This window comes from Seriola dumerili, unplaced genomic scaffold (assembly GCF_002260705.1).
Source record: "Seriola dumerili isolate Sdu_G_001 unplaced genomic scaffold, Sdu_1.0 BDQW01000052.1, whole genome shotgun sequence".
NCBI lineage: Eukaryota > Metazoa > Chordata > Actinopteri > Carangiformes > Carangidae > Seriola > Seriola dumerili.
Genome location: NW_019174307.1, coordinates 9,040,784 through 9,065,440, shown reverse-complemented (window position 1 = coordinate 9,065,440; position 24,657 = coordinate 9,040,784). Strand labels below are relative to the sequence as shown.

The window sequence follows — 24,657 nt, the reverse complement described above, 5'->3', positions numbered from 1 at the left end:
ATGGTCAAACTGGTGAACAAACTTTTGCCACTTCTCATGGGAAGCCCAGACCTCCATAACACAATTTCTTCATCTGTGGAGGCCTTTGCTCACCTTTCCACATTCCTGCAGCAGGTGATTGCTGGCGAGGCAGATCAAAACATGTGGGACAAGTAAGTTTAATTGCCACTCGCAGTGGAATCAAAACAAAGTAATTAATTAATAATTACGTAATATAAATTCTGAATTTATTTATTTCATAATAAAGCCTGCTCTTAAGTTTCCTCTGAGATTGCTCTAAACCAAATGCCCTGTGTTTTTTCACAGACTTGAGAAAATGCTAGAAGCCCTTCTGTCACCCCTTGAGGGAACAGAGCTATGGTACAACATCTCATCTGTTTTCCCACTGATTGAAAAAAGCATAGGAAGTACAGTGAACAACATACAAGCACAGAATGGTAAGAACACTATGAAACAGCAAGGCTATTGACATAAATTAGTTTGCCAGGACAATGATAGACTGTTCAGTGATCAAAAATTATCATTCATAGTAGAAGAGTAAGGTGGAACAAGACTCATATTGTATGTGTAGTAGATGTCAAGTAAGAGACACAAATAGCACCAGTAGAGTTGGTTCGTTTTTCTTTTTTCACAAATAAATGGTTGCTGTTTTCCAAACTTATGTAAGTAATTCTTTCAGTAAAGCCATTCATGTTGGTCAAACTGTCTGTCTTTTCTTCCTCTCAGAGATGATACTAAGCCTTCAGATGCCAGTGGTAACCCTGATGAGAGAAATTGCAATGTCTGTGAACACCAGTCATTTCAACTTGTCTGAGGTCATGGAAAGAATGCAGCTTGCCATTGAACGCACCTTGCAGGCAGCTCAGCAGGTTAGACTGCCACTATTTTCTCAGGGATTGTACTTGCACATACTGTCACTGTGTTAAATTGTTGTCACAGTCAGTCGCCCGAGCTGTTTCTGGACATGTTTGCATGTGTATGTGTTCGAGAGAGAGCGCCTACATTGTTACAGAACTCTTCATGCATTACAGCAATTAACAAAACGTATCTTTCATCTTGGCGTCACAGCTAATTTACTGATAGTAGCTATTTCAAGAGCACATGCAGTGTTGCTCCGTGTAGGTGTAGACTCTATCTGTTCCACCTGCCTGCATAGGCATGTGCATGGTTATTTACCCTTCAAACAACTTTTGACATATGACATTCTCATACCAGGACATGAATAACATGTGGGAATGACTTGGCTTGTTAGGGTCATTGCTATGTACCTCTGTCAGTGGTAAGATTTAGTGATACTAATAGAATGCCATCTGATGTACAATATTGATGCATCACAGATCAGTATTAGTTTGTATGTTGGCATGCAAAACAAACAAACAAACAAAATAGATAGGAGGTGCTTCTGATGTTTTGTCCACCCACAGATTCACGTTTGTGCAATAAAATGTCACACAAAAGATTGATTTAGAAATGAATATAAAGTTAAATCATGCACTCTGACACAGTGTCAAAAATATTATTTCAAATTAACACATTACATCACCTTTATTTAATTTGTTACAAAAAGTGAAGGGTAAAAACAACACATTCCTCCCTGTAAAATCATAACATGTTGCCAAAGCTGACCAGCTGCTGGCTGTAGCTTATTTACTCAACACAAATGGGCACATTTGCTGAAATGTCTATACTATTTCATTAAATTTATCATTATTGCTCATTTAGTCTACTTCAGTCTTCTATGCTGTACAAAATGTGCTATTACATTCCCAGTTACTCTCATGTTTATTGTTTAACGATATTATCAGGCCTTAGAACATATTTTTCTGATGCGTCGATATCATTATCAGCCTACGAAAGCCAGTATCAGATGGGCTCTAATCCATGCCATTCTGAAAGTATACTTACTATTAAAGTGTTGTCTATGTATACTTTTGAGGGATATTTATTACATGTCTGAGACTCTATAGCTAACCCAGTCTATGTACACATACATTGTGTGTGCATATGGAGTATGTGTGGGTGTATACCTGGTGTGTCAGTCTGTGTGAAATGATGATACCTGTGTGAGACCTCTACCCTTTTCTCTGCTTTCCGTAAAATTGCAAGAACAAAGAGATCATGATATTTTCCTCCTGCCACTGGCTTTTGTTTCCCGGATACTTTGTTCTGTGTCCATGTCTGTCTTGCATCTGAACTGGTTTTCTCTGAACAATGCATGTGAAACACAATGACATGTTTGTCTTTTTGTTGACATTTTTCCCTCCAGGCTAATGCCACATTGGAGTGCAGTGAAGCTCTCAAAGCATGGGAGCCAGTAGGGGAGGCAGCAGGGTTAAGCCCTGCCACCATGGCTATGTGGTGTAACATCAGCCTGCAGCCTGTTTTAGAGGCCTATGCTGCATCCCAGACTGTCTACTCCAACCTGAACATGAGTGTGAGTGGAGGCGTGCTAAATTGAATAGGAAATTGCAAAGGAACTAATTTCATAGGAGGATATTACATTTTGAATTTGTTTGTCAGACTGGACTAAAATATTAAAATGTGTGCCAAAAATACAATACTTATTCAAGTACATTTAATAGTTTCACCACTTGGTGGCAGTGTTGACACACAGAGATAGCTGCCAATTGTTAACAGTCCATTTCTTGCTTTGTGTTGTCTGTACAGCACATGGGTGTAAGACCAATGAATGTGAGTGCAACAGCTGCCGCAATTGTCAAGAACATACAGTCACTCTACCAAGGCAGTGTTAACACAACACGTGTGACGGAGCAGCTCATCATGACTCTCTACAGCCAGTTCTCTATGTTGGCAGGCCAGCCTCTGAGCCTAGAGGCACAGTCTTACTGGTTGGAGCATCTCCAGGAGATGCAGTTACAAAACAGGTGACTATTTACAGCTAAAATCAGATTATGTCATTACTGACATGATGCTCCAAAATCACATAATGAGAAACCCATCATACTGCACTTCCTGTTTCTTTCAGCAACAGATGCCTCTGTAGATCAGACAGAACAGGCTACAGTGCAGCCATAGAATATGAGGACAGTGTGGTGCAGTCATAAAATGCAGTGCAGCCACTAAACAAAACCCACTGAACATGATAGTCTGATCATATTTAATAGTATTTTATTTGATTGTGGAAATGTTCCCTACATTTCCATTGAATTCAGAGCCAGTTGTATTTCTATACAGACCCATAGACACAGACTCATCTATATATGATTTGCTGCAACATTTGTTGCTACAACATTATCCACAATGCACCAGTCAAGCCAATTTGATTTATACATGATTACATAACGAATTGGAGTGATCACATTTGCATTCAACTTGATTAATTTAATGCGGGTCTGGCTGAAAACAGTGAGGCCTGTGCAGATAGTGGCTTAACCATGATTCAGCTAACTGAGACATCCTCTTAAAATTGATTTCCCTTTATGCGCCAGCTGCAATAATGAGCCGGGCATGGTGATAAGGATCACATTCTGCATATTGTAGGGAATCAATCAGGTCTGACTACATGAGTTATAGATCATTGATCACAGTGGAAAGACTCCACAGTCTATTTTGAGGATGAAATGAGAAAACTGTGTTAATAAGTATAAAGCATGATGATGAAGAAACATTACTTCTGGCCAAATATGAGAACTTGGAGCTCTATGGAATCATTGTATTGAGAAAATGTAAAAAATGGTTTGCATGAAAGAAGTTGGTGAGAATTAGTCCTAAGTCCATTGTGTATGGAAATCTCAAATTTTTCTATTTTTATATGAGGCTACATCTGACAAATGACCTTGACCTGACATTCAGTGAATTTCTCCCCTCTACAGCTTCTCTTCCATCAAAATGCTCTCAGATGAGCTGCGTAAGGTGGCCCCATTCCTCCAGCCTTACATTGAAGCTATGGAGAAAGCACTGTACCACATGATGAGCAACAGTCATCTTATTCCAGACAGCAGCTCATACCAAGAACTCCTCAAACAGGTAGCAATGATCTTTCTCACCTCTGCGAACATCACCTCAGAAGACATCTTCTCCATAAATTATGGAAATTTTTCTGGACTCGATGAGGCATCTCTTACTGGCTTGATGAGACAGGCTGTCAAACTAATGACTGAGCTGAAAATATTTGGTGATGAGCCTATGGTTTACCAAGCCTTGGAGCAATTCCTGACATCCAACGGCACAAGCTTGATTGTCCAGAAGGTGGCCAAGATGTCTGCATGGTTGGCCTCCACTCAAGCGTCTGGACTAGATCTGCTGACCCAGGTGCTTCCCAAAATGTATGACATCCTGAGGTCCTTCTTGTCTGTCCTGAGCCAGATGAGTATGGACATGCCAGCAAACACGCAGCTGTTTGAAGACCTAGCTGGAAACATAATTGCAATGCTCAGGCAGTTGGTGAGCACCAGTGGTCTTCTGCCGCCCATGCACCAACAGCAGGTCATGTTTCAGCCGGAAATGATGGGCGGTAGCCATGCGATGAGGGTCCGACACAGACGCGAGGCCCCGTTGATGCCAACAAGGGACCCGATGGATGACTTCATAGACCTGTTCTACATCGACTACCCTGCCATGTTCAAAGCCATCTCTGGCCTTCCTACCGAAGGAGAAATCATGGAGACAGTCCACATGTTCTTTGCCAATCCTGATCTGAGTGTTGTGTTGAAGGGAGCTACGAGTGACATGCCGTGGGGCCTGAATGCCTCTCGTGAAGAGACCATTAATGCTGCCCTTGGGGTGCTCTCCTTTCTCACTCTACCCAGTGCATTCCAGATGTAAGTATTATTTGCACTGGGCCAAATATAGCTTTAGGAATCAGGGAAAAAAAGAAAATATTTTTTCCCGATTTGTTTTGTGTGAACTCAGTATCTAGCTTAAGATCTAAATTTGCCCTAGGATCCAGAAATAACTGCTTTTTATCAGGCTCTTTTGCCTAATTTTTCACCATTATGTTGTCCCCATTGGTCCTTGTATGATAAACAGTCCTTGTTCAATCTTCCCCAGGTCATCAATGGATCTCCTGGTGAATGCTGCTGATATGCTTCCTGATGGCTTTCCATTCTCCTCTGTGCTTAGAAATATCAGCAGAGTTCTGGCCAATGAGTCTCAAGGTAACATTACAGTTCAGATCTACTGTCTCTCTGACTCAGGACATTTAGAGGCTTCTTCGGCCAAGGACAGCTTTATAATGAGAAATGTGCACTCATTAGTTAAATGGAGAATCCCCAAATGAATGATGCGTTATCCTTTCAGTTTCTCTGAATTAACTTTACCTACTGACTCCGCAGTGAATTCCCTCCCACTCATGCATGGCCTAATTGTCACTGTGCTGTAGAGTTCACACTGATGCTGCAGCTTGTGTTTACATACCAGCTGTGACAGTATGTATCTATAAGCACTGTATGCCAGCCTGCGCCATTAAACAGTCACACAGCTTGGAACAGTGCCACCTTTTTCTCTGACCTTCACAGCTATTGTGAGACCACGGGAAGACGATAAAACGTTTTGTTAATGCTGTTGTTATTGTATACATGATTATAGTACGGCATAATTCATTCTGAAGATATGAGGAATAAGACTTCACACCAGCTTAGCTTGAGCTCCCAAAGAGCCCAAGGCCATATGGCCCTTCTCCAGCAGAAAGCCACTCAGCACCTTTTTAAATCTCATTAGCAAAGTAGAATTCAATCACTTATCCTGTCCGCCCTCGCTAAACGTCTCCCCTCGCACTCACACAAGTGGACATCTATGACCTCCATTTGATTGGCGCCTGTGCTTGTGTGATAATGTCTTTAGTGCATAGAATCACTCTGTAACCAGCAGTAGCTTCACTTCTCCGCAAACATGCTCATACACACACACGCGCAGAATGAACTGTTGTAATTGCAAAGACCTCTAGGTGTTGAACACCCTGAAATTAAACATCACCATTGTCTAATTTTGGCCTAATTAAATATTCTGTCATCACATCTTGCTACCTGAGGTGCTGCCTTTCTTGGGGCTTGTCAGATGTGTTTTAATGCACGACAGCATCTAGTACTGCTGGCCCTTCTGGCCCTAACAGTCCCGCACTGGGCTTCACTTTAAGCACATCATTTGCTGCTCGCTGCCTGACGACGCTGCCCTGTAATGGTGTAAGTCGTAATGAAGCCCAGTGGGATGTCATGTTATTCCTTCACCTTACAGACCTTATTGCCCTCTTTTTCCTTTCTCGTCCCATCTTTCTGTCTAACTCCAATAACCTCTCTCACCCTCATTTTTTTCTTTCTCCTTTGCCCTCTCCCTTCCTTCACAGAGAACCTGATCCTCATGCAGCAGACCTTGCAAACAGCCACTGAGCTCGTCCAAATTGGCGTGATAGACCCGCGGTTCACAGAGGAACTTGGCCACCTGAGATCCCAGGTCTCTGCATTAACCCTGCCACTTTTACGCATTTATCATTCATCAAAATGGGAAAAAAGATTTTACCTCAGAATGTCTGAAAACACTGAAGATTTTTAATTTAATACAATTTAAATCATTTTGATATTTCAGAGCTTAGAGCTACAACATAACACTAATGTTACCCTGGCTTAGACCCACCCACTAATGTGATAAAAGTATCCAATGTTATTAGGGTGGTCGTGTTGACTTGTGGTTTAAAAAGGGTTGATCCGCTGTCTTATAATCAAATATGTACAACAATAACAACAACAACACTGATTGGATTTTGGTTACAGTTTGAAAAAAATAGGTTTTTGCAGGCTGACAGTGATGCTGGTGTGGTATTATTTGGTGTTTGTGCCAAAAAAAGCTACAAATAAGAAATCATCAAAGTATCCAATGTTTTGCTCAGACCCGAAAGTGAAAGTCTGGAAGTCAGAGTCATCGACAGAAAAACTTTTCAGAGAAACCATCATGATCAATTCTTTAGTTGGAGTGGAGTTGTTTGAAGCAGTGAGACATTTTTTTTTTTTTTTTTGCAGGCTTTAACCCCAAATGTAATGTCCTAAAATGAACAATCAAGTAAAAATATTTCTATGCCACAGTAGGTTGCAATTTATGACTAACCAACCAATCTTTGCTTCAAATGTGGAATCACATGGTGCTTATGTGACTTACATTTGTTATAGGTGTGCGCCTTGGAGAATACAGAGTCTGTGCATCTGTTGATGCGGTACCTCTCCATCGAGCCTGGTCAGCTGTGTCACACTTTCCTGCCCAGCCTGCAGATCCTGGTTGAGAGTCTGATGATGAACACAACCGCTCTGACCGATGCCATCTTCCAGACCTTCATCGGAAATCCTAGCACCTACAATGTCCACGCAAACTGGTATTGGCATTGTCTTCATCTGCCTTAGATGTGTTTTCTTTGAAAGGCTTTCACAGCAGTTTGTTCACAGAAAGCTTCTCTCACCTTTGAGTGATTCTCAAACTCGGGGGCCGGGCCCCTGGGATGGGTCATGGAGTGCAATTAAGTTTAATGAATGTAATTTATGTAGGGAAAATAAACAAACAAGATTTTGCTAATGCTATCATTTTGACCTTTTTTTCACTAAAATTCAATCCTTTTTATTAGTTGCTTCCTCTATTATTGTTAATTGTTAATAATTGTGGGGTGGGGCAGCATGAACTTTCTGAAGGGGGACAGTTTGAGAACCACTGGTTTAGATCTTTACCCCTCTTATCTCTTTGGTATAATTTGCTTAAAAGTACCAGAGAGTGGTCTGGGCTGGCACTATAGATCTCAATTAAAGTTAAAGTAAATTGCTGGTGTTTGGAGCCAGTAGACGAAGTTTCGATGTGTTGGTTTAACTGAATTTTCGTTGGTGTGTGTGTGATTGCAGGACCTCTGTGTTGAGTCGAGGTTTGGGCTTTAACACCAGCAGCCTGAGCTCTCTCAACATTAACATCACCTCCCCAGGTGAGACATTTTTCTGTATCATGACGTTTGAGTATTTCAGTATCAGCATGATGGAATACAGCATGATATTGGGGAGGGGAATTATGAATTAATTATCAATATAGAAAAGGGAAGTCTATGTACAGCTGAATCAAAACTGAATATTTATCAATTAGTTTCCTAAATGGATATGTATATACTGTATGTACCATACTTTTCATGTGTCGATGTAGTTTATTGTGAAAATTCTTATTTAAGGCTATGGTCACGTTTTGTTTTTAATCAAAATCTTTTTGAGGTTTTGCAGGACATAACAAATGCGCAGTGCTGTTCTGTCATTAAGAGAAATGAGAGTAGGATCATGTAATAATAATATATAATAACAGCAGCTGGCATCAGTGCTAATATGTAAACAAAACACCAATGCATATGAAATATATGTATCTATACCAACCTGAAACAATCCCTCCCCAGTCACTGCCAGCAAGCTTTACATACTGATGTCTAGCTGCCACACCGAGGATTTGCAGTGTGTGAGTGAATAGTGTGCAGGGTAGTGAAGCTGCATTTAATAATCAAGCATTTACATGGTCTGGTATGTATTTTAAAAAGGATATGGTCACTTTTGTATTACAAGAGTGCTGCCTGGTGTGCAATGACTAGAAAGAAAGCAGATTACAAACCTTGTTTCCATAACAACCGACTGCTCAGTTCATCTCACCTGTTACTCACTTGTGTCCGATGTTACCACTTTGTTTGTTTGTTGATTATCTAACAGTAATAACTTATTACAGCTGCCTATTTCTCCAATGTCACTTTATCCAAGATTGTTGCTCTGGTAAACATTGCCAGTGTCTCATTGTCTGCTTCATTGTGACCGGCTGGCTGAGAAAACATGTCATTGAGTGCTGAATACCCTCAGCAGCCAGATGTAGCTCTTTCTAAACAGCAGTTTCTGTAATAAAACAGATAGTACCAGTTGTCAAATTAAAAAAAGGAAACCTACATGCGAACACATTCTAGGCAGCTGTAGTAGCCATTCTATGGTTGGGAGTGAAAGTGTTATACCGTACTACATTATGAATTATAAAACATTATGAATCTAGAAATACACTTACATCACTTTACTCCCCAGGAGCGGTGACGGTCGGTGAGATGCTGAGAAATGAAACCGCCTTTATTCTGGATGTTCAGCAACACATGGATTTTGATCCAACAGCTCTGTACCTGCTGATGGAAACAACTCTACCAAACAACAATTTAGAGGTGAGCCCGGTGTATCCTCATTATGCATCCACATACTGTACATACTGCAAGTATGAAAGCAAACATTCAGTCACGTCTTTAGTGAACCTGACGACACACTGAATTGCTCAGATTGTGCAACCGTGCAGAGCAATCATGTTCCTAAATTACTCAGCAAACACTGTGTAACAAGGTCCATGTTTTCACATCTGATGGTTGCCAGATCTGCTAGGCTGTCAGGTTCAGCAGGCCCATTGTGGTCTCTTTCAGATGAAGCACTATACTTCTGCAGCCTAAAAACTGTGCCAGATCTCCCCTTTTTCAAATTAGCATATTATGTAGACTTGCATCATTGTATTGTTTTTGTCATGAGGCTTATGTAGCCTATGCACCTTGCTTAAGGGTGGTGCTACATGGTGCAACTTACAGTGAATGTAACTTCTTCTACTTTGATTGGGGAGAGCCCGGTAACCTTCAGCTAATGGCACAGAAGGTGCGCTTTGTAAAGCAAGCTTGTTCTATTTAATACAGTATCAATCAGGCTAAAAAAAGAATTAAACTGTTGACTTTACAGTACAATGGATTCTGAATTACAGGCCTAATCAAAATCACTCAGTGGCTGGCCACTCTCCATGGACCATTTCTCTAGAGCAGACATGATTTAGTAGAATAAAAGGCTGTCATCTGGAAGTCTTTGCTAGTACACTGCAGATTATGAAGCAAGTGCAGAGAAAATCACTTTAATTGAGTTTGTCAGCTGGAGGCACCACATTACTGTCTGCACACTACACAGGTGAGTAAAATAACAACACTAAATGGGGTTGTAGCTGACCTGTGTGTCCTTTGAATTGGAACAAACACATTTCCATGATTGCCAGTTTGAAGAACAGTTAGTATCTGGTTGTCCTTTCACTGTTTTACCACTCAGAATTGTCTCGATATGCATGTTTGATTACCCACACTTCTTGTGTACAGAGAGGTAAAACTGACCCATTTTTACTAAATGGAGGAGAACTTACACCCACCAGGTTGCAAATTGCCACACTACTGCAGGGATTTGGAAGCCTGTTTACCACATAAAGACTACCATGGAAATAGGAATCTGGTATCACTGATGTGGATGCACTATGAGAGCAAGGGCCCATTTTTATAGCTGTGTGTAGTTTTGTGCATGACATACCTTTTCCTGTGCTCCTGTTGCCAGATTCTGTCGTGGTTGGTCAACCTGCGTCAGTGCAACTCCACCGCACCCGTGAACATGAAAGAGACAGACATGGTCATCTTAAAGGCCTTCTGCTCCCTGTCTGTGGAGCAGTGGTACAGCTTTTCCCTGCTGATGGCTCGTCATGTCAACATGGAAAAACTCATCTACAGAGTAAGGCTGAGTCTTTTTGTCAGTAGGAAAATAACATAGTTTACTTTCTTTAGTACTTAATTGCAATACTAAGTTGTCATTTTGTAGAGAATGTGTGAATTTGATGATTGCACATTGTTCTGTAGCGGCTGAAATGACAAAGAAATTGTTTCCGTTGAGCAGTCACAATATACTTTTGATGCCGCCGTCTGTTTGTTTGAGGAACATGTGAGACAGAGAGAATTGCTTTTGTGCATGAAAATGTTTGTTCACTAGACAAAGCTCTCTCTGTCACACATTTAAAAAAATATATTTCATACTGCAACTGATGTTTTTCTATTTGATCTAAGACAGCAATCACTGTCTATCCCAAAAACACCCAAGTGGTGTCCATATTTATCAAGGTATAGAACAGTTCCAGTTAAAGGGGTTACTTCAATAGATCTCTTTTCTATTTCAAGTGCAACATTTTCTCTGTTTAACTGTAAAAATATCAATTTTCATTATTTTCATTCTGGATTTAATTTAATATGCTGTCCTAATTTGTAGTTTTGACTTGACTTTTGATTCTAATCAAAATTCCTTCACTTATACATGTACATAACTCCGCAACAGGGGAGCACTGCTCACTAATCCTATTTAATGATGACAAGTTAACCTGAAGAAATCCACTTGTTTGCAGTGACGGTTGTTCTGCAGTTCAAACTCTTAAATAGCTGCATCCGTTTCATGCATTTATTCTTTACTTTACTCTTTTCCCTACTGGACCTCTGGAAGGCTGTTAAACTAAATATAAATTCAATGCAACAAATACTGATTGGTTGATTCTCAGCTATATTTTAAACTGCTCTCATCAAGGGATCAAGGGACGAACTGAAAGCATTTCTGGTAGTGATGAACCCACATAAAATTAGTTTCTGTCAGCTTTATGGAACTTTCTAACCTGTTACAGATCATTGTTTCATTTTGATGGCCCACAACTTTACTGTTTTAGTTCATTTTAATACTCTCATAAGCACAGTTTACAGACGTAACAGGGAGTTTGCAGCTCTCAAAAGTCCACTGTACACTACCAGCAGATAGATGTAGTTAGCAACTAGCTGGTGTACATATTATTTCCCTCACAAGTTAAAAGGAGAGTGAATATTGGACTCACATCCATCAGGAGGCCAGAAACAAAATTCCAAAATTCCAAACTGCAGATATCGGTGGCAGTGCTACTGTGTTGACAATACATCTTCAGTTACTTCTTTGAATTTTATGGGAGCAACGTTGCTTGTACATGTGGCTGCACACTGCAAGAATTGACAAAAATAAGACTTCAGACAAATCAGACAATTTGACAAATAAAGATTGGTTACGAATGGTGAACAATAGCCTCTAAAAGCCACTGACTACATATCAGATAATACTTGCTTTTCTTTATCTTGTTCCCTCCACTGAGACAGTCAGATTATTTCAATGTATGATGAGAGAAACCATAAAGTAATGACAAGGACAGAGAGGAAAAGGTCACCTATGTTGCAATATGATTAAGAGAGAAGTATGAAAGTGTGACTTTGTGAGGGTGTGAAACTTATAGGATATGGTCTTAGCAGAGCATTTTTCATTTTGAGGATAGGCTTTTTCTATTTAATCACTTTTCATTCAAATGAGTTTTAGTTTGACAGAGCACTTTGCTGCTGTTTTCCACAACATGCAACTCATCAGGCTTTATAAAAGGATCTACAAAAAAAACAGCAATAGAAATATGTTTGTATGTTTATCTTCTACTTTCAGATGGTGTTGTCTGAAGAAATGCAGGGCGTGGTGGGAGTTATGCTTCAGATGGCTGAAGTTATAACAGACATGATGAACAAGATTACCCCTGCCATCGGTCAACTGCAGAGCTACCTGCTCTCCATCGAAGACCTCAACCTGGTGGCCGACAACGAATTTAGCCAAGTGTGTACTCTTTACTACTTGTAAATTGCTACACCCACAATGTTTTCGTGTGCGTTTCTATGTTCTATTTTGCCAAAAACAAGGATGCAAATATTTTGGTGCTCCAGAAATAGTCTCAAGCTCCCTTTTTTCCCCCCAGATGACCAGAGGACAGAGGAGCACCATCTCTACTCAAGCCACGTTCGTCACCCTCTCTCGAGCGTTGTGCAGTAACGGTATCCTGGCTCTGTTTGGAATCTCCAAACTCCCCGTTGCGTCCGAGTCAAACCCCTCCTTCCCAGATAACCAGCGGAGGGAGGAGATGATTGAGAGATTCAAGATTCCACGAAATGCCAGTATGTAGGGAAGGAGGACAGATTTGGGGCTTTTGGACACTGAATTTTATAGTCATTAAGCAAAACTAAGCATTAAGAGACTGACATATGGTTTACTGATTTTGGTCTTTTTGTGGGATTTGCAACAGGCTTATTCTTTAAACTTTTCTTTCCTTGTATAGCTCCCTTCTGTATGAACATGTACCTGGACATGGTCAATACCACAGGAGGAGCCATCGCCTGGGCCTTCCTCAAACCAATGCTGATGGGACACATCCTGTACACCCCTGACACCCCCGTCACTAGGGCCATAATGGAGAAGGTATACAGTACATATCGTATAAATTAACACATGCACAAGTTACCTCCTCTGCCCTTTAATTCACTCACTCTGCAGCTAATATTCATTCTGAAAGAAAAAATATGTTGTTTTTTTTTTTTTATATGGACATAAAGTGCTACATATGCGACCGACTATATTACACAGGTTACCTGGCAAACCTTGTTAAACTGTTTACTCACCTTTCTCCAGCATATGAAAACAATTGTGATTGCCCTTGTGTGAGGGCATCTCCACTTTCTTTTCTTTTCCTTTGTTTTTCAGTTGAAACACCTCACAGTCAGCATGTATGGGGATTTAGCGCCTTCATGACCTTTATAAACTTTATGTTCTAAATCCTCCAAAATGCCTCACCTCTTTCAGTAGTTTTTTGTCAGTGCTGTTTCTAGCTTTTCTAGGCTATAGTTACCTCTTAAGTCTTCGTTCACCCCCCACTGGCTTAGAAATGCTAGGTTTTGGAGAATATGGATATTTGTATGCACCACTGTCTTTTACTTAGGCTCTATTTTGTGCAAGCTTGACTCTGTTTTTAGTATACTGCTGCCTTCACAGGTTTAAACAGCCACACACACACACACACACACACACACACACACACACACACACACACACACACACACACACACACACACACACACACACACACACAAACACATACACAGCAGATTATGAAATCTTGCTGATACCCAGCCATTTCACATGTTCTCGTCCTTGTCCTAACCTTGCCCAGGCCAACACCACCTTGCAGGAGTTTGCAAATCTGAGGAAGTACTCAAAAGACTGGATTGACTCCTCCAACTACATCATGGAGTCCGCTGTAATACTCAGCCACACTTTACCAATGCTGCAGGTACATAAACTCAGAACTGCCTCCTGTATATCTTACTTTTTAGCCATCTCGCTGTTGTGTGAAAGTCTAGAGATAAACTTTGCAGTGGTCCTCGACGAGTTTCAGCGCCTGAATCTTGATGTTGTGCGTCATGTCTTCCACTCCCTCTCCCCTCCTGTCAGAATTCCCTCAGCAATTCCTTTGTGAAGAAATTCATTGAGATGCAGACAGACATCAATGTTGGCAGAATGAAGGAGACGCTCAGCAACTTCTGTGAGTGAGCATTTGAAGGTCTTACTTTTGTAAGCTGCAGATAGCAGGCTTACGTTTACATTCCTCCCTCTCTTCTTGTCTGTAAAATATCCACACTATCAGAAAATGGGACTGCTCCTTCGGTTCATAGGAAATGTTACGCTCATTTCAACATGATTTTCTTAGAGCTTCTCTCCTTGATGAGATTATACATGTCAGTCATGTCAAAGTCAGACCCCACAAGCTCAAACTTTGACATACAGGTACTTAATTAGATTACCTTGTATTGTCAGACCACATTTCTACCCTAGTTAAGATGTAACATAACAGGAACAGTCACAACAAACATCAATATAGATTTACAGCAATCAAAGCTGAAATTTAATTTGCCACTGTTCATTAATTTCTTTCTTTCTTTTTCTAAAGCTAACATGACAGTGATGCTGGAGAAGAACAAACACATACTGAACCAGATCACCACCTTGTCCACCCTGATGGTGGACCTCTCCTCCTGTATCAAGTTTGACCGTTACCGTGGCTACGACTCTGCCGAGCAGCTCAACACTGTAGCTCAGGAACTTGCCAAAAATCGCGATCTCTACGCAAGTGAGTAGATATTGGGTATAATGGACAATCTTTATGTAAAAATAGAGCAGACTCACTACAGGAACTGCAATGGTTTCTAATCTGCTTGAATTGAGGTTCATTTTGATTGGTTTTCCATTTCTTGACAACTGAGTCATGCACACTGTAATACAACTATTTGAAAAAGATTTATAGTATTGATTAATCTTCCCTCTACTGGGGATTACCCATTAGGATTGTCCGGATAACAGAGGACTACAGCCCAGTTCTACAAATACCCATGTTGTTACTTTGCCTTTCACTGTGCAGTAATGCACTACTGGACCTGTGTCTGTGTTAGTTTGTGGATAAGATAAGAGCAACGGGTCCTCTCCGCTGATAAGGAACTTAGAAAGAGTTTATCTGATCTTTAAATGTTGCCCAGTACAAACTGTATGCAGTGAGATGGTGCAATCTGTCTTTAAGGTGTCATCTTCAAGCTTCCCAAAGATGAGGACTCCTCCAAGAAGCGCAAGGCCAGGTCTTCATCCTCCTCCTCCTCCTCCTCCTCCTCCTCCACCACATCCTCCACATCCTCCCTGCCTCCCAAAGTCAGCTACACTATCCGCATGCATATGGACAATGTCATGCGCACTGACAGAGTCCGGGACCCCTATTTCGTGAAGGACACTCACATCTTGGCCCGGCAGACCATGCGCTACAACCGAGGCTTTGTCTACCTCCAGGAAAACATTGATCGCGCTATCATTGAAACCCAGACCGGGCAGAGAGTCTCAGAGCCGGCCGTCCAGCTGCAGCCCTTCCCTTATCCGTGCCATCTCCGTGATGAGTGAGTCCCCCAAATACATAGATGCTCACTGGCATACACACACATACGTGCAAAAAAAAGCACACACAGCTACAGCATGAACATACTTCCCTATGAATGCATGCATGGAAACGTGAAAAGATACACAGTGTCCCCGAGCGGATGTACAGGCACTGATGTGGAATAATGCATGCTCTCTCATTATTCATTTGCCACTTGGGTTCATTCACAGGAACATTTCACATCATAATTGGCTCCACACCATGTCAATGAATATTCACCATTGTTGTGCTTTCATTTTTGAGAAACCACACACGCACACGCTCAGACATCCTTCAGGCCTTTAATATCCGTACATGAAGAACACCACTCATGTCTGTAGTATATATCAAGTCCAACATGGGTTTGGAATTAACGTGTGCATCGAAAACACAACACTATGTCCGATAAATCATGCTTGAACGTAATGCCTATGTTTGTGCTTGCCCTCGAGTGTGACTTAAGACAGTGCTGATATCTCATCTAAGAAACACCAGCGGGCCACTGTGTTTGGCTGGCTGCCTTCTGACCAACTGTAAGATATGATGATCCTCGCCTCTCTGTCATTCTGATTTATTACACAACTCAGTTTCTGACACGATAGCTGTATAATATGGATGCGTGGTATTAAAAATTCCAAGCACTAAATTCCCATGTATCAGGGCCCCAGATATGATTAAGTTAAAAAAAATAAAATAATAAAATAGAGAAACATTTATTTTTTGAAAATAACACGAGGATAAGAACATGGCTGTCAAAAATCCCCAACCCTCCTTCAACATCGCTCTTCCACTCTGCATCACGCTGTCTCTCTCTGTCAAGCCAGTGACTGAATGATAGGCCTTTTCATCTCCTGTTGTTGACAGTGATTGGATGTTAGGTTTTCTAGAAATTTGACTGACAATTGGCATCTCTGTATTCCCCAGATACCTGGAGGCCATCTCTTTTGTCTTCCCACTCATGCTGATGATAGCCTGGGTGCTGTTCGTGGCTGATTTTGTGAAGAAACTGGTGCATGAGAGAGAACTGAGGCTGCATGAGGTAAAGTTGATCCAAGCTGCCACTGTATTCTTGCATCGAACGCAGGCTTTTGGGTTAGGAGGGTCCACTGGTTGTGTTAATGACTCATTGAAAAAACACAAATTATTTCTGAAGCACAGTTAACAGTGTGAAAAGCAATACTTTTCTCTCAGACACATGAGCACAGCCTCACTTCCAGACTTTCTGGCATTCAGTTTCACATCTTATCACTGCTGTAAACATTCACAGGCACTGGTGGCAAGAAAGCACAAAAACTGTCTTTGTTTTTACTGACATTTCAGTGTTTTCACATCCATTTTTTTTCTTCCTTGTTTCACAGTACATGAAGATGATGGGAGTCAATCCGCTCAGCCACTTCTTCGCCTGGTTCCTGGAGTGTGCCGCCTACCTGGTGCTGACCATCTTCATCCTCACTCTGGTGCTGAAGTACGGCAGAATCTTGCCCAGCAGTGACGGCTTCCTCCTTTTCTTGTACCTCTGTGACTATGGTTTAAGCATCCTGGCCTTCAGTTACCTGATCAGCTCCTTCTTTGACAAGACCTACATCGCCGGCCTGAGTGGCAGCCTCCTTTACATCCTCTGCTTCTTCCCTTTCATCGTGGTCATGGCCCTGGAGACAAATCTCACCTTTTCCCAGAAGAGCGCTCTGGTGAGGAACATCTGAACCTCCTGTATCATTAGTTATGTATATTAAATTCCTGTGACATGTGTAATAACTTAAAACACCAAATAATTCAATTTGCCCTGGATTAAATGAAGAAATAAGGAATGTAGAAGGAGAAATGATGTCATTTCACTTCATTCCAGAATGTTATTTACTCTATCCATCTTAGAAAACAATGTTACTGATATTATGATTCAAACTATATTAGCACAGCTGCACAAATGCCAGTTCTGTTATGAGTATGACTGGATAAACAGTGGCTTTTGCCCTCAGTTGTTTTCCATTATGAGGCTTTATTGTTATTTTTCATTCAACATGAAATCAGTGCACACATCTAAAGCCTTATTTGCCTTCAACAAAGTTCCTCATATCATGTCGAGAAAAACTTTTGAAATATATCACTTTATACTCCACAGAGCTGTCAAGAGTAAAGATGAGTGGAATTATAGAAAGGCATTGTGGAAAAAAAAAAGATATCTTTTTTGATATTCTTTTTTCCTTGCTGCTGCTGTTTCTATATCCTGTCTAATTTGCCTCTCACTTTCCAACAGAGCGTGTTTTCCCCGACCTGTTTCAGTTACGCCAGTCAATATATCTCTCGCTACGAGTCTCAAGGAGAAGGTATGAGCATGTAAACGTCTGACTACCATCAAACAAGCCAACTGAGTCAGTGGAAGGCAACATAAAACTCTGTTGTCTTCTTTAGGGATTCACTGGAGCAACTCATACACCTCACCCATTGCTGGTGACACAGCCTCATTCGGTTGGCTCTGCTGGCTGATGCTCATCGACTCCGTCCTCTACTTCATCATCGGGGCTTACATCCGCATGGTCTTCCCAGGTAAACACTAAAAATCAAAGAAACCTTTGAAAATGTGAGCAAAGGGATCTTATATCAAGGAGTCCTGATGCGAAGAATACATCAATGATTTAATAAGCCTTTGACTGATATTATTTTGCATTCATGGTGATTTTTCTTTGTACTCTCATAGTGGGAATAATATCTTAAAATGTTACGTGAAGTGTATATTGCTCAACGACTAGTTGAAACAAATGCAGCAGTTAATGAGCAGTGTCTGCTTCTTTTTTTACCTATCAGGAAAATATGGCATCCCAGCTCCATGGTACTTTCCCTTCAAAGCCTCCTTCTGGGCCGACCTGTGCTGTTGCATTAAGTCAAAGAGTGAGGTGGGCAGAGGACTCCTCTTCACCAACATCATGCAGGGAAACCAACCTGTCTTCAATGACGACAAGGGAAAAGGTACAGAAAAAAATGACATTGTACTATCCTGCTGCAGATAACAATAAGTGATGCTGTCTCCTCTGGTGTGTGTTTTGAAGCAAGAACATGATGTCTTCCCTTTCACTGCCTGTCATTTTTTTTTTCTAACCCTGATGCCTCGCGACATTTATATTTCCCCCTCACTCTTCATTTAATTCCTGTCCCCTGTTAGTTTGATTTACAGGTTGCCTTTGTCTCCATGTTTCTCTCAGGCCAGAGCACTCTTTCCTCCCAGGACAGTGAGGATTTCTCAGAGCTCCCTGTGGGCGTTGCCCTCCATGGTCTCAGCAAGATCTACGGTGATCGAGTAGCCATTGAAAACCTAAATTGTTCCTTCTACGAGGGCCATGTCACCTCATTGCTTGGTCACAATGGAGCTGGCAAGACCACCACCATGTATGTGCGGCACAATTTTTCCCAGTTTTCACTGTATCAGCATGTCTTAAGATGAATACAAATGCATTTCGACCATTCATACATTGTATGCTGTGTCATTTGAATTTAATTTGTGGATCCCTTTAATCATCTCAAAGGTTTGCTGCTGACAGGGAGATTGTTTTGTTCAAATCTGGCACAGCAAATGAACCGTGGTAGAGCTTAGCCTGATGGGGCTTCATCAACGGGAGCACTTACATTTACATTTTAAATGTGACTCATTTCGCTTATGCTCTTATTCAGAGCAACGCACAATAAGTGCAGTCGCAGAATAAGATTTAACAATGCTGAAAACAAGCAAAACCAAGAGGGAATTTCTTGTCCCATAATATTCCTGGAACCAACAAATAATTTAAGATGAAATCGCTGGTGAAAAAGTACACAAAGATAGAAAATGGAACTAAAAGAAAGGGTATTTTCAACCTTTTGTGTCTCAGGTAGCAAATATGAGCAAAAAAATAGAAAACCTGGCTGATAATAGAGTGTGTTTGATTCATCTTTTATCTATTTTTCTATTGTGAAACATGAAATAACCAAAAAACTCTGAGATGATCATAATTAATCTTACATGAGCTGTTAAGCCAGAATTAAATCTGTCCATGCAGTATTGTGCTTTATTTAATAAATGATGGTGCTCTGTGTTTAGGTCTCTCCTGACTGGCCTTTTCGCCCCATCCTCCGGCACAATAGAGGTGTACGGCAGAGACATGCAGACCAACATCGATGATGTTCGCAGAGAGCTGGGCGTCTGCATGCAATACGATGTCCTCTTTGACCACATGACCACCAAGGAGCACCTGCTGCTGTACGGCCAGATCAAGGCCCCGCACTGGTCACACAGAGAACTGCACGAGCAAGTCCGAACGTAAGTAATCAATCATCTAGTGGCGCAGAGAACATCCTCAGTATATCAAAATCACTGTGTCTTTCAGATGATATCAGAGGTTGTACATGATGTGGTGGTGCCATTTTATCTGTCATGCTGACTTGCTTTACAACCTGATATCAAATAACGGTGTCCTTAGGTCAGTCGATGGCTAATTCTTCTAATAAAAAGGAAATATAGACAGTGAGCACTAACCAGTGCTCAACACCACAGGTTACACAGGGGAAATTAAAAAAAAAAAACAGTGCCAGTAATGGTCAGATATGGTCATCATCAATCAGATTTTATGGATATAATTGCTGTAATTCACAGGTGTCTGTAGGCCTTGGTGCCAGAATTCTAATCTGTGGTAAGAACAAAATAATAGTTCATTTTAGCATCTCAAGAGCTGTGAAATGATTCAAGCTCACATTTTGCATAAGACACACTTTGTTCCTTTGCATCTTTTTGGACAAGCTTATGGGAGCAAGTATGAGGAAAATCATTTTTCATTCTGTGGCATCATTAAGCTGCAGGTTGAACCCCCAGTTGCATCATGAGACTATTTCTGGAGGCTTTCTGCATGACAAGAGAAGCAGTAATAAGGCTGAACCTACAGGCAAGGAACTGTACCTCTCCTCTGGTTCCTGCAGCGCAAAACGCCTGAGTAACTGATAGAACTGATGGAACTATAACTCAGAAACTGGGTTGTAATGCATAGAAAAAGTATGTTAACATGAGCTCTGTGTTAAATGCGTTTCATTGACTCCCCTACCAGAATCCTAGAGGAGACAGGCATGTACGCTCACAGACACAAGCGGGTGGGCACCCTGTCGGGGGGCATGAAGCGCAAGCTGTCAATCTCCATCGCCTTCATAGGGGGCTCTCGCTTGGTGGTTCTGGATGAACCCACCACAGGAGTCGATCCCTGCTCCAGGCGCAGCATCTGGGACATTGTTATCCAACATAAGAAGCGTGAGTGTCTCAGATACACGCACACACACACACACACACACGCAATGAACACTTATAAAAGCATTCCTGTTAATTTGAGTTCACCAACTCACCATTGAACCCCAAGCTACAGATACTTGACTGCTATTATTACTATTACCACAGACCATTACTGTTACCACTAATAATGATGATAATAATAGTAAGAAGAGGAGCAGGAAGAAATAGCAGCAAGAGAAAAAATGAACAGAACAAAATGAGAAAAGTACTCTCTCCTTTTATGTCATGCAGGATCCCGCAAGGCTTGATACTTGGCCCGATTTTATTCACTTTGTATCTGCCACCCCTTGGCCATATTATTTGCCACTTCAATACATTCTACCATCGTTACGCCGATGACTCCCAGTCGTATGTCTCGTTTATCCCTAAAAATTTTAACAATCCAGATTCCCTGCACTGCTGCCTTGCTGCTATCAAAGAGTAGATGCCTCAAACGTCTTGCAACTGAATTCTGATAAAACTGAAGCTCTGGTAATTGGTCCTGATCATTTTTTTTTACAGTGCCACCCCCCACATTTGGACTACTGACAGCTAACTTAAAACATTCTAGAAAGAAATGGAGGAGTTCATATAAATCAGACATATTGCCACTGAAACTAGTTCTACCCAAAAACATAGCTGTGCAACTTATCCACACCCTCATTTCCTCTTGCCTTTTCTCCAATAAATCTTTTTTTATTTGCCTCAGTGACGCAGCAGTTAGTTTGTAATTGGTGGAGAATCCAGCAGCAAGTTGTTCTGACAAACACTAGACATAGAGAACATATCTTTCCAGTCCTGGCAGACTTAAACTGGCTGAATTACAAAGCTTTTAAAAACCCACCTGTATTGGTTGATATTTTTTATAAATTATTATTTTGCTAGTGGTGCAGTGGTTAGCACTGTCGCCGGCTGGGGCCTTTTGTTGTAGAGTTTGCATGTTCTCCTCATGCCTACATTGATTTCTGGCTTCCTCTCACAATCCAAAGACATGCAGGTTAGATTAATTGGCGACTCTGAATTGCCCGTAGGTGTCAATGTAAGCATGAATGATTGTTTGTCCCGATATATCAGTCGTGTGATTGACCCACCCTCTCCCAATGTCAGCTGGGATTTGCTCCAGTGCCTCTGCAACCCTAAAAGGATAAGTGGTATAGCTAATGATGAATGTATCATGGTGTTCTTTCTGCACTTTATTCTGTAAGTTTGACTATTCTCCTGTTGTTTTTTATTGTATTGTATTTTATGTGCACCTGTGTAGCACCTTGGTTTTTAAAGGTACTTTAGAAATCAAGTTTACTTGCTTATGTAAAATATAGCCAGTATGTAACAGTGAAATGGACAAATATTTTTTATTATTATCATAATGATCCTTGTATAAAAATACTAAAATGTACATTGCTGACACTCACATGGCACAGATGATACAAGCTCTTGCTGTGGTGTTTTCCACTGATGTTGTTATGAGAACAGTGAACCTGGAACCGGCCCTGTATGGCTTTCCCTTGCTCAGCTTCCTACTTTAAGTTTAGCATATAATTATTCTAAAATAAATCCAGAAGTACTTTTTCTTTAGGCTCTCTTAGGGGAGCGGCGGTAATGGCAGGGAGACTGCTAAATGTCATATAATTGTAGATGTAGAAAATATCCTGTGTAATTGGCCCTGTCTCAGATGTTAGTGAGAGTTTGGTGCCAGGGGAATGTATTTGAAAATAAACTTTCTGCATCGCTTGCTGGTTGTGCGCCTGTTCCTCTGATGATGTGTGTGTGTGTATGACAGAGCTTGCATCGGGCTTTGTAATGCCTGGATTTTGGTTGTTTATTTGGATGTGTGTAGTGTGCGCATGTTTGTGCGTCAGGATACACACACTTACGAGGCCAAAATCACTAGGAGAGGAGAATGAGAAAAATCCCAAATAATTTTACCAAAGGACATCTAAATGTTGCTTCTGTGTTGTTCTTTCTTTCTTCTTGAAGCCTTGAAACTCCTACTAAGCTTCATTAAATAGTTATTATTAAAAGCTAGGTATTAAACCTAATTTTACTGTGTGCATTTCAAGGGATGATATAATAATGCATCTACAAATAACACAAATGTGTGTTTGGTCTGTGTGTCCTCTCAGACCGCACCATCATCATGTCCACCCACCACCTGGATGAGGCCGAGGTGCTGAGTGACCGCATCGCCTTCCTGGAGAGAGGAGGATTAAAATGCTGTGGGTCCCCCTTCCACCTGAAAGACAAGCTGGGTCAGGGCTACAAACTCACCCTCACCAAGAAGGTATCCATCCATGATGTTCTCCTAACAATGACACATCTTGGACAATGCGCAGCCATATGAAACATATCACAGTGCATTATAATAGTAGAGCTGTCTTACTCGTGTGTAAATGAATTCTAGGTTTCGTCTCCCCGACATAATGCAACAGTGTGAATTGTATCACATGTACTGAAAAACTGCTCGATGGACTAAATCCCTGCACATGCGATGCTGTGCTGACTGCTGCAAACTTTCTCATACATTTTTGTTCAGCTGTCTTCCCAGTGAAGCAAATGAAAAGAAGTTTTTTTTTTTACCATGCCTGTTTGGTGGCGTTATATGCGAGTTAGATGTGTAGAGTTGGCAAAAAGATGCATCTGAGATCACACATTAAGTCCCTTCTTGATTATGCCGGACATATATTTTGGTCAAACCCATGGTTTCCTCCAGTTACAGGATGTAACTGAAGAGTTTCTTACACCTGTTTCATGCTTCATGTTCTCTATGTACATCTATCTGAGGTATCTATGCTAGTGCTCTGTCATTTCAATAGCTTCTCAGATAATGTGATGCCAATTTCCTACGTCTATCTCATCCTTAAAAGCAAAGTCAGATGACTTTGGACAACGCTTTCATGAAAAGCTGTGACAACATTCTATGATGAAGGGTCCTTCTTCCAAATGTGGATAATCCTAGTGAACGTCTTTTACTCAGTATACCATGAGAGTCAGTCATAGATGATGTAGGGGAAGAATGGTGGAGCACACAAAAAACAGAACCACAAGAGTAACGTAGATGCCATGTCATTATCTATTCCTATTTTACTATGTGCAGATGCAGAACCTAGAATCCGAACGAATTGACAATGCTGAACTGAAGGCGTTTATCCAAGCCCATGTACCTGAAGCGCGACTGAAGGAGGCCCAGGGTGGCGACTTGGTCTACTCGCTGCCCCCCTTCACCTCATCCAACGCCTCCTCATACCGCTCCCTGCTGACCGCACTGGACTCCAACCTGGACGCTCTGCAGCTGGGAGGCTATGGCATCTCTGACACCACCCTAGAGGAGGTATGCTCACACGCACACACGCACACACCCACACACGAAAAGCACAGGTTTACACTGCAGTCAAAGTGGAGAAAAACATGTACAGCTGCTGGGGTGCTACTTACTGTGCAAATGTGCAAATGCCCCAAAACTTTATCATACGCACATGTAAACTTCTTATAAACCATGACATATATTAGATAGACCATCTGACAAACACAGGTTTTGCTTTTATCTCTGTAGGTGTTCCTCCAGTTGACTCATGGAAACACAGAAGCTGGGCTTGAGAACGGCCCCCTGTCTATCTCAGAGACCGTCTCGGACACAGGATCCATTGACAGCTTCCCTTCAGACACCAGTGAAACCTTGGGTGACCGGATCAGTGAGTTCCTCCTTTCTTCTTTCCACTGCTCTGTCCATCCCTCCTTTCTCCTTTTCTTTCATTGTTCACATTATTGAAAATGATCAGTGT

General features: G+C 41.4%; 1 protein-coding gene across 1 annotated transcript in view; it reads left to right on the top strand.

The window, feature by feature from the left end:
* The window catches only part of abca12 (ATP binding cassette subfamily A member 12), a 70,849-nt gene that overhangs the window by 25,261 nt on the left and 20,931 nt on the right, over positions 1-24,657 (top strand). Inside the window, exons 22-51 of the mRNA XM_022741141.1 lie at positions 1-152; positions 307-437; positions 727-869; positions 2,267-2,434; positions 2,668-2,885; positions 3,834-4,781; positions 5,011-5,117; positions 6,302-6,408; positions 7,119-7,318; positions 7,833-7,909; positions 9,024-9,154; positions 10,338-10,508; positions 12,267-12,431; positions 12,571-12,766; positions 12,928-13,067; positions 13,816-13,935; positions 14,097-14,187; positions 14,593-14,772; positions 15,217-15,580; positions 16,525-16,639; positions 16,959-17,288; positions 17,855-17,924; positions 18,010-18,144; positions 18,403-18,564; positions 18,798-18,981; positions 19,667-19,885; positions 20,664-20,860; positions 23,002-23,159; positions 23,973-24,206; positions 24,429-24,567. Coding sequence (XP_022596862.1) covers positions 1-152; positions 307-437; positions 727-869; positions 2,267-2,434; positions 2,668-2,885; positions 3,834-4,781; positions 5,011-5,117; positions 6,302-6,408; positions 7,119-7,318; positions 7,833-7,909; positions 9,024-9,154; positions 10,338-10,508; positions 12,267-12,431; positions 12,571-12,766; positions 12,928-13,067; positions 13,816-13,935; positions 14,097-14,187; positions 14,593-14,772; positions 15,217-15,580; positions 16,525-16,639; positions 16,959-17,288; positions 17,855-17,924; positions 18,010-18,144; positions 18,403-18,564; positions 18,798-18,981; positions 19,667-19,885; positions 20,664-20,860; positions 23,002-23,159; positions 23,973-24,206; positions 24,429-24,567 — 5,752 coding nt within the window. The remainder of the gene's footprint in view (positions 153-306; positions 438-726; positions 870-2,266; positions 2,435-2,667; positions 2,886-3,833; positions 4,782-5,010; positions 5,118-6,301; positions 6,409-7,118; positions 7,319-7,832; positions 7,910-9,023; positions 9,155-10,337; positions 10,509-12,266; positions 12,432-12,570; positions 12,767-12,927; positions 13,068-13,815; positions 13,936-14,096; positions 14,188-14,592; positions 14,773-15,216; positions 15,581-16,524; positions 16,640-16,958; positions 17,289-17,854; positions 17,925-18,009; positions 18,145-18,402; positions 18,565-18,797; positions 18,982-19,666; positions 19,886-20,663; positions 20,861-23,001; positions 23,160-23,972; positions 24,207-24,428; positions 24,568-24,657) is intronic.